The sequence below is a fragment of the Mandrillus leucophaeus genome, unplaced genomic scaffold (genome assembly GCF_000951045.1).
Source record: "Mandrillus leucophaeus isolate KB7577 unplaced genomic scaffold, Mleu.le_1.0 Scaffold566, whole genome shotgun sequence".
NCBI classification, from domain to species: domain Eukaryota; kingdom Metazoa; phylum Chordata; class Mammalia; order Primates; family Cercopithecidae; genus Mandrillus; species Mandrillus leucophaeus.
Genome location: NW_012106097.1, coordinates 917,192 through 927,942, shown reverse-complemented (window position 1 = coordinate 927,942; position 10,751 = coordinate 917,192). Strand labels below are relative to the sequence as shown.

Below are 10,751 nucleotides of genomic sequence, written 5' to 3'. Positions count from 1 at the left end.
AAAGATTTACCACGAGGAATTGGCTCAGGTAATTATGGAGGCTGAGAAGTTATATTTATATAATTTCTCAATTTATATATATATCTCTCCTATTGGTTCTGTTTCTCTAGGTAACCCTGACTAATACAGTGTCTTTAAAGGAATTTATCCATCTATCTGGGCTAATTTGTTGGCATACAACTGTTAATAGTATTCTACACTCCATTTTATTTCTGTAAAGTCAGTAGTAATGTCTCCTCTATTTCTGATTTTGGTGCTTTGAGTCTTCTCTATTTGTTACTTGGTCCACCTAAAAGGTTTGTCAATTTTGTTGATCTTTTCAAAAAGCTAACTTTTGGCTTCACTAATTTTCTCTATTTTTTTCTATTATCTCATTTATTTTCCCTCCAATCTGTTATTTCTTTTATTCTGCTTGTTTTGGGTTTATTTTTCTCTTCTTTTTCTACTTTCCTAAAATGTAAGGTTAGGTTATTGATTTGAGATTTCTTATTTTCTATTAAATAATATAAATGTTTATAGTTATAAATTTCCCTGTAAGCATTGCTATAGCTGCCTTTCATAAGTTTGGATATGTTGTTTTCATTTTCATTCATCTCAAAACATTTTCTACTGTCCTTTGAAGTATCTTCTTTGATTCTTTGCTTATTTAGAAGTATTTTGTATAATTTCTACCTATCTGTGAATTCCCAACATTTCCTTTTATTATTTATAATTTATTATTTATTATATTATAAATTTATTTATTTATTTATTATTTATATTATATTTATTATATTATAAATTTATTATATTATAAATTTATTATATTATAAATAATATATTATTTATAAATAATTTATTATTTATAATTTCATTCCATTGTGGCCAGAGAACATACTTTATACAATTCCTTAAATGCCTGTACCAAATGAGTTTCTTACACTTCACTGAGGAGCTCTGTGTATGTGTGTGAGGGCCACAGGCCTTACATGCTCCGGCATGCAGTTTATAACTCTGTCTTAGGCTTCACTTTCTGCTTGCACAAAGCCTCAAGGTCAGCTAGAGGTGAGAGTTTAGGGCCGGCTCAATCCTTTCCTGAGCATGCGCATTGCCCTGGGCATGGGCACAGCCCTCCACGTACCCATGACCTTTCAGATTCCCAGGGATATGTTGGAGGTTTCTAGTGCCCACTAGGGGATCTCCTTCCTCAGCTTTTCCTTTTAAGATTTTTAGTCAGCTTCTTGCTCACTCAACTGTTACTGCCGCTTCAGTTAGCTGTGATGCTAAATAAATGTTGCTGATTGTTTTTGATAAATACCCAGGTTTTTTTTTTTTTTTTTTTTAGATGGAGTCTCGCTCTGTCGCCTGGGCTGGAGTGCAGTGGTGCGATCTCAGCTCACTGCAAGCTCCGCCTCCCGGGTTCACGCCATTCTCCTGCCTCAGCCTCCCGAGTAGGTGGGACTACAGGCGCCCTCCACCACGCCTGGCTAATTTTTTGCATTTTTAGCAGAGACGGGGTTTCACCGTGTTAGCCAGGATGGTCTCGATCTCCTGACCTCGTGATCTGCCCACCTCGGCCTCACCAAAGTGCTGGGATTACAGGCGTGAGCCACCGGGACCGGCCATAAATACCCAGGTTTTTTAAAAAGGCTACTTGCACTGAGCAAGGTCTGAGTCAGGTGAAATAAATGTAAGTACTTAGAATGGGAGTTTAAAGGGAAGTGCCAGACGGGTCACATAATGACAATACTGTGAGAATTGTTGAGACATGGGAGCCTCAACCCTGATCTGCTCCCTCCAATGCCTGCTAGGCTGCTGGTTTTCACCCTGATTTGAGCAGCTGTTGGCTTTTAAGACTATTCTGGAGCTGAGAAGAGGGAGATGGGTATAGGGCAAGTTAAAATGCCACACAGCTTGCTATTCTTACCAAGATTCAGCTGTTTTTCTTCATTAAACACTCCTTGGATTGTTACAAGCCTTTAATTTCCCCGTCCAAAGAAGTTGATTGTGACAACTTTTGTCAGTATTTTGTTGCTTTTATGTAGGACTGTATTTTTGGAGATCCTTCCTCTGCCATTCCTGCTGATGTCCTAATTTCTTACTTTTAAACTAAAAATATACAGACTTGGAAAGTCTATTATTTTCTACCCACATTCCAGTACATCATCCAGTGCACCCCATTTGGGAGGCTACCAGTATAAAATAAAATCTTCCTTCAAAAAACTCAGTTGAGGTTTATATTCTCTCTGAAGGGCATCACATGATTAGGACGAGTCCTCCTGCCTTTTCCAGACCTCCTGTGGCAGCTCCATTCTCTTGGTCCGCTGGATTGAAACTCAGAATTAGCTGACACTTCCCTTCCTCTCCTGCTCCCACATTCCCTCAAGTCTTCCCTCACAATCTTATCCACACATGACCCTCCTTTTCCATTACCAATGTACCTTTGTCTCTTGCCTGCCACCATCTCTACCCTGTTTACCAACAGTAAATGAATCTTCATATAAATGTCAGTTTGATGAGTTTGCTCCAGGGGCTCAGAGGTGTCCACCAAACTCTTCTTGCCTTCTGGATAAAACATAGCCTTTTTAGTGTGGCTGTCCAGGTTTTCACAATCTGGACCCAACTTGAACTGGAAGTCATACAACTTGGGTTCTGACTCCAGTTTAGTTTGTTTCGATTGCACAGAGATATAGGGCAATATTGAGTGCCCACTATATGCTGAACCCATAGTTCAGGGAGATATAGATACGTAAACCTCTAGTTACGATATATTGTAGCCAAGAACTAGGTAGAAGAATCAATTAAGAAGACATCTGAGGCCGGGCATGGTGACTCACACCTGTAATCCCAGCACTTTGGGAGCCCGAGGCGGGCGGATCACCCGAGGTCAGGAGTTTCAGACAGGTCTGGCCAACATGGTGAAACCTTGTCTCTACTAGAAGTACAAAAAAAAATTAGTTGGGCGTGGTGGTGCATGCCTGTAATCCCAGCTACTTGGGAGGCTGAGGCAAAAGAACTGCTTGAACCCAGGAGGGAGAGGTTGCAGTGAGTTGGGACCGTGCCATTGCACTCCAGCCTGGGCAACAAGAATGAAGCCCAGTCTCAAAAAAAAAGAAGACATCTGTGAAAGCGTCTTTGAAAAGTATAAAAAATTGCATTCAGTAGATAAAGAAGAACAAACAACTATAATATCTCATGATTGTTATCAAAATAATTATAAACAAAAATAAATAGAAATTATAAAGATGCTCAGTTTTTATTACCTATTTAGTCTTGGTGTCTTCATTTGAATAATGGTTTGGGCAACTTAATGAGAATAAATGCTTTATTACAGGTGAACATTTTGTGGGGTACCTTTTATAAATAGAGTTCTATAATCACACTGTGAAACGTTAATGATTACTGATACCTCGCCTTCATAATAAAAAACAACCAGATGAGAAAAAAAGCAGTTACTTACGCTCTGCTTTTAACTGTCCAAGGATGGAATTTTCTCCTCTGCACATGGTTCTGAAAATATATAAAGGAAAAAAATAATTACAGAGGTTTCAAGACAACCAATCCCATGCAGTATCTGTAGGTTTAATTCTAACACAAGTAAAAACAGAACAAGTGCTTCCATGAGAAGATGCTACATATATTTCTAAATGCTAAAAAGTTACATGAATATCACTTTTGTTACTAATGGGACATGATAGTTGTTTTGAGTTGGGTAAATAGAAACGTTATAAAATTCATGTCAGATTTTAGAAAGAGAGGCTATTGAAAAACGATGGGTCATGAATGAACTTTCCCTCTTACAAAACTGGATAACAGCAAAGATAAATTTAGAATGCATCAGTAGATAAGAATACTTACAGAATCACATTGCTCTCAGAGGTGAAAAGGGCAAGCACTTAGCAGAATAATTTACGAATTAAACTATTAGAATGGGCTGTCTCTAAAGTCAGCAAAACCACTTAAAAATGAAAAATATAGTCTTAGATAAAGGACTCTGCTAATGATTTTGTTTCTTAAGACTCTGATAATCGTTCATGAATTATAAAATCTGACAAAACCAAAAATTCTATGCTTCATCTGCTTGTTCTATGAGAGTAATAAAGAGTATACTTATGCCTGAGAAATGCTGATATTATTAAAGATGATGCCAGCAAATAGAGATGTTTTTGCATAGTAAAAGGTTATAGATTTTGTTTCTGAACAAAAGCCAAATGTGTTATTTCGTTCAGCTGGTTCGAAGGCAAGAAAATAGTCATAGGAAACAATTACAATTGACAATATTGCAAAAATAATATTAGAATGGTGAATGAAATTGATAAAATTCAATTAAACATTATGTCAGAGCCTTAAATACTTGAAAAGCTTTTTTTATCATTTTGTAAATCAGATAATATTAGAAATGTGCAAATCTTCAGTCCAAGTATATAGGCCAAAGCACAGTTAAAGCTCCCTTGTACTGCAACAAGGCAAAGCACTCTGAAGGAAACAAACAAAATATATCCTTGAAATGCTGGCAGATAAACAGATACAAGTCTGAAACATCAGTGAGAAAAAAGAGCATTAAAAAAAAATTTCCACTACAATGGTGCACTCAAACTGGGCACAGATCCTCCAGCAGGAGAATCTGGGGAGGGGGCCCAAGCAGGAGGGCATCTAAGCCTCCACCCCGATTTGACCAAGGCCCTGACCCCTAATCTGCTTTACTTACCAAGGGTTCTATGTAAGGTATCGTTCGTCCTCTCCCACCTTTCAAAAGGGTTTGATTAGAAAGGTGAGAAACTACAGGTGGTTCACAAAAATAAGAGATTTTGGTTAAGTGACCCTGAAATAAGGTCAGAGGTGCCTTTCCAGCCCCTTCTATGCAGGCTCTCTAGCCTGTGCTCCCCCCAGCCACCAGCTAGCACTTTCTAGCCCTTTTCACAATGCTCCACTGACCATATCTGAAGCCTTAAGAGGAACCCAAGTGTGCCCTTTTAAATACATATAAAAACTCAGCTTTTAAAAATATCAAGCACAAAACTTTCCCTAACATTTTAACAAAGATGTGGTAGAGAAAACAAAATTCCGGAAATGTATTTACTAACAGAAGCTATCATTATCAACCTTGTTGAAGGACTTGCTACCTAAAGAATCATAACCAAACACAAGCAAATCATACCATTTCAGGCATTTATTTTTTCTCTATTTACTGCAAAGTACATGTAAATCTCAATAGCTATTTAACCACTTAAAGATAAGTTTCAATCAACATTATACATATATAGAAATAGACAATAACTATACAAGAGGGACTAATATTTTAGTTCGTTTATGTTTGCCATGTGTCTTAGGCCAATCATTTATCATTGTAGACTCCATTTGAATTTTACCAACTAGCAAACAGGCCAAGATTTGAAAGTAAGATAAAGTGTTCATTCGTTCCCCATTCCACTGAATGGAGGCAGAGAAACACTGCCATTCTCTTCATCAGCTTACACGCATGATCCAAAGCTCAAAACAGACCATTTAGAGTTTTGGCACCTGTAGTTGAAGTGCATGATTGCCTGTAGAGCATTTCCTCCGCCGGTTGAAATGTCTCCTTCGAACCCTGGCAGAAGCGGTATCACGACATATACCCGGTATTTCTGGTTTTCCCTGCAAAGGTCAGATGCAGAGAAATTCACCCAAAAAATAAAAGGTAGTATCAGCTTTAAATGACAGCCAAGCAATTCACATGGTTTTTGAGATTGAGTGAATGGCTTCCTACAACACGTCAACACGTTCTGTCACATTTCAGGACTTGGGAGGGGGGTGCTGTTGGACTGGAGGACAGAAGTTGTCATCCAGGCTATCGCTTCATAGCCTGAATAACAAGCTGAACTTGGCAGTAAAGTAGAAATTGTACCCATTGTCTCTCTACAGCATAATCGCTTGTAGGACAAAATGCAGTGTAAGAAATCCTTGCTTGGATCCCACGGAAAGAGGCAGGGAGAGGAGGCTATAACAAAGTTTAGAAAAAAGATGTTATCTTAATAGTTAACACAGTACCTAGCTAGAGTCATGGAAATAGTAGACATTCAGTTAATAATTGTTGAGTAAATCAGTTCTCATAGCCAAGATCTCAGGGGCAAAAAGACACACTGGATCTATTATATTTTCCAAAACAGAAGTCATCATTATCTGCTTAGAAACTCTGAGTTTTCAGCTGTAAAATGTTACCCTAGGCCCTTTAAGAATTCTGAGAGGCCGGCCGGGCGCAGTGGCTCATGCCTGTAATCCCAGCACTTTGGGAGGCCGAGGCAGGTGGACCACGAGGTCAGGAGATCGAGACCATCCTGGCTAACACGGTGAAACCCCGTCTCTACTAAATATACAAAAAATTAGCCGGGCGTGGTGGTGGGCACCTGTAGTCCCAGCTACTCGGGAGGCTGAGGCAGGAGAATGGCATGAACCCGAGAGGCAGAGCTTGCAGTGAGCAGAGATGGCGCCACTGCACTCCAGCCTGGGCGACAGAGTGAGACTCTGTCTCAAAAAAAAAAAAAAAAGAATTCTGAGTGGCCAATATGTACATTTAAGCCCCCTGCACATACAACACAGTATTTCATGTCCCACTGTCTCAAGTGATTAACGACAACCTTTGACGGAAAATGAATTCTACTCAATGATATAACAATAGAAGAAGAAAGTGTAGGTTTCCCTCTTTGACAGGCATTCAGAAAGTCAGAAATTTGAAGTATGCTCCAAATAGGTACCATTTATTCAGAATCAAAAGCTATTAACATTCTTGTCTCTATTTATAGGATATACAGGAAGAAGAAAAAGCCTCGAAAGGAATGTGACATACACTGTGATCAATGAATCTTGCCGGGATATCTGGGAGGACTACAGTCACACAAACGTGTGTTGTTATTGGTTAATTTTCAAGTCCGATCCTACTTAAACTTCTCATTTCTAAAGTGCATTTTCTTCTAACCAACTAAAATTTTCTCTCATGTGAATATTATAGTACTCTTTGGGGGATCAGATTTTATTACTGATGTCTCTGAATGTCGATGTATACATGAGGGCAAGTGGGAAGAGAAGTTCAGGGCAAAAATGACTACCAACAACGGAATTTGGAGGCCTGTGAGTTTGGCTGCCTTGCTAAGAAACAAAGAAATTAAGTAGGTTGTTGTAATGGCATAGATTAATCACTAGATGGCAAACATAGTTTGAGTTGGAAAGAAAACATTAAAAAATGTAAACTGTTCAAGTTTGCTGCTTGATAAGAATAAAAGGCTCATATCCCTATATGGTGAGCAGGATAGTGAAAAAGAACAGAAACAAACAAACAAACAAACAAAAAACCTAAGCTATTAAGCTATTTCCCCACAGCCAACATTTAAAACTCAAAATAAATTAAACTGGACACTTAAAAATGGATGTCATTTGGCCTCAACTGCCTTTTCAGAATTCAGGATTATACTGCCTTACAGTATAATCCTCCCATAACCACAGCCTAGTGACAGGAGACTACCACCCTTTGTTCAGAGGTACACCTTCCTACCAATAAAGCTTGGCTTATCAGCCTTCCGGGCCTCCAATGAATCCCACTTCTTCTAGGTCACCTTATCGGCTACTTCCTCTGCCAAGCCATCTTGGCCCTTCCAGTCCGAGTTGGTTTATTCTTGCCTCGGCACTCACAGCACATGGCTAGGATGTCTGTTCAGCACTCTTTCTGCTTCACACGATAGTGATACACACATCTGCTCTCTAGGCTACGTGATAAGCTCCTTGGAAACACAGGATGCCTGTCCACATATCTTTCTGGTTTTGATAGTGCTCAATTGAGAACCCTGCCTGGCACATGCTATACACTTGGTATTATTTGCTTTAGGAGGATGGGATCAGGTTGGAAAAATGTTTCTGGGGAAGTTTCTGGTAGAGAAGAGGCTAAGCTGAACAGGAGTTTTTTTCTTTAAATTAAATTACATTTTATTTGTAAAATGTATATAATATATTACATACTTTTTTCTTTAAATAAAGTTATATTTTCTTTAAATTAAATGACATTTTATTGTGGTAAAATACATATAATATAAAATTTGCCATTTTACCCTTTTTTTTTTTTCCTAAGATGGAGTTTCGCTCTTGTTGCCCAGGCTGGAGCGCAATGGCGTGATCTTGGCTCACCACAACCTCTGCCCCCCGGGTTCAAGCAATTCTCCTGCCTCAGTCTCCTGAGTAGCTGGGATTACAGGCGTGTGCCACCATGCCTGGCTAATTTTGTATACTTTTGTATTTTTAGTAGAGACGGGGTTTCTCCATGTTGGTCAGGCTGGTCTCGAACTCCTGTCCTCAGGTGATCGGTCCGCCTCGACCTCCCAAAGTGTTGGGATTACAGGTGTGAGCCACCACGCCCAGACCCCATTTTTAAGTGTATAGTCCAATGGCATCAATTACATACACAATATTGTATAACTATCATGATGATCTATCCCAAACCTTTTCAACATCCCAGACAGAAACTCGGTGACTATCCAGTCATAACTACCCTGTTTTTCCCTGCCTGTACCCCCTGGTAACCTCTAATCTGCTTTGTCTTTATGAATCTGCTGGTTCTGGATTTTGCATGTAATTAGAATAATACAATACTTGTCCTTTATGTCTGACTTGTTTCACTTAGCATAACATCTTCAAGGTTCACCCATGTTGTGGCATGTGTCAGAATTCCCTCCTTTTTAAGACTGAATAATATTCCATGGTATGTACATATCACATTCACCTGCTGATGGACACTTGTGCTGTTTCCACCTTTTGGCTATTGTGAATAATACTGCTATCAGTATTGGCATACAGTATCTGTGAGTCCCTGTTTTCAGTTCTTTGGGGACTATACTCAGGAATGGAACTGCTGGGTCATGTGGTCATTCTATGTTTAGCATTTTGAGGAACCACCAAATAGATTAATTTCAAATGAGTAACATATGCTCATAGTACAAAATGTAAGAGGTAGATGATTATACAGTGAAAAAAATTCTCTCTCACTCCTTCATCCTGAGGGCAACTCCTGTTAACAGTTTCCTCCATGTTCTTTTAGAAATAGTGTATGAATTTGTAAGAATATATGTACTTTTTCCTTCTACACAAATATTAGAATACTATAAACACTTTAAACACTTTTCTGAACATGATTTTTACCATTTAACAGGGTATCTTGGAAATCCTTCCACATCAGAACATAGTTGCTTTTTAAGAACAGGGACCATGTATCTGTACTTTAATATTTAATATTCTACCATGTATCTGTACTTTAATATTTAAACCAGTTCTCTATTGACAGGCATTTAAATTGCTTCTAATTTTGTTTCTATTTCAAAATAAATATTTTGATATTTATGTTGACTAACAAAAGTAATTTTTTACTTTTGTTGGAAAAATCTTACAAGTGGTATTGCTGGTCTTTTGACACAAATGTTTGTGATGATGTTTGTAAGAGACAGTTCTATTTTATCCTTTTTTAAAGCAAAAATGATTTTACAAGGGAGATCTCATATGTAGGATATTGAGAAATGTCCTATAAAAATATTATAAGACATTCTTGCAAATTTTAGTTTGTAGGAATCAGAATATTCACATTTTCTTCTTTTTAGGACTCTCTTAGCTCCATTTCAAACCCTTTCCTATTTTACAATATAGTAGCTCATAAATTTCCTGAATGATGAAAATTTTGAACTGTGTTCAGCAAAACTAGTGGAAACTATTTAGATTTTCACTGCTGTAGAAAAAAGGGCTCTGGAATTTCAAATGCAAAATTGTGGTTGAATGTAAGCCAAAGCACAGAAGATTCCATGGGACACTATGTCCAATCTGCCTCCTTGATCCAATCCACAGAGGACAAGAGTTCCAGCTGCTGAGGAATCTAATGCCCTTCGGAAATACTGAATCCTCACAACATGGGGGTTGGGGAAATGATAGCAATCAGCTTAGGGTAAGAATCTGAGCCCCTAGTGTATAAAATATATATGATCTTAAAAGCAAGATAATGGCTAGTGGGCACTAAGCCCCGGATAACTACCCATCATGCCAGCAACCACTTCATCCACATTAGTTCAATTTCTATAAAACAGCATTCTCAGGCTTCTTGTTAAACGTTTTTCTTCAAAATTCCCTAACTCTTATGGCAGTGCTATGTATAATAGCTAAAAATTGGAAATAAATGTCCAATAATAAAGGGATGGTTAACTACATTATGTTATAGCCATTCAATGGAATGATCATCTTGCAGCCACTAAAAATGACCACTATGAAGGCTCAGTAGCACGATACTGCTGGTACTGTGTTAAAATGACCCCAATGTAATGTTATAAGACAATAAAAATGTGGCAGGCCAATGCTACAAAACATTAAATCATTTTTCCCTTTAAATGAGTTAACTTCCCCCACTCTGTGACCGGAGAAACGAAGCAGGCATTTCTCCCGGGGTGGCCCTCTCACCCCGGAAGAGTGGTGAGAAGCAGGACACAAAAACATCAACTTCTTTTAGATTTGGGGAACTGGAGAGAGATTCTCTAAGCGGAGGCAGGAGTGTAGAGAAATGAGAGCAAGACTCAGGGCAAGGAATCAGTCCTTCGGCCTCAAGCTGAATTGTGGGGAAAACAGGATAGACCCCACTCTCTTTTCAATGTGAGGATATGAGAGCCAGGAGGATCTGAGCCTTGCTTTCAGGTGAACTCCAGAGCAATGTGGAGCATGTCGTCCAGCAGCTATGCGATGTGGCAGGAGCAGAGGAGAAGTGGTAGAGAGGCAGGCCT

General features: G+C 38.8%; 1 protein-coding gene across 1 annotated transcript in view; it reads right to left on the bottom strand.

Annotated features, from left to right (window-relative positions):
* The window catches only part of PLD1 (phospholipase D1, phosphatidylcholine-specific), a 175,302-nt gene that overhangs the window by 32,329 nt on the left and 132,222 nt on the right, over positions 1-10,751 (bottom strand). Inside the window, exons 22-23 of the mRNA XM_011998296.1 lie at positions 5,500-5,613; positions 3,440-3,489 (exon numbers count right to left, since the gene is read on the bottom strand). Coding sequence (XP_011853686.1) covers positions 3,440-3,489; positions 5,500-5,613 — 164 coding nt within the window. The remainder of the gene's footprint in view (positions 1-3,439; positions 3,490-5,499; positions 5,614-10,751) is intronic.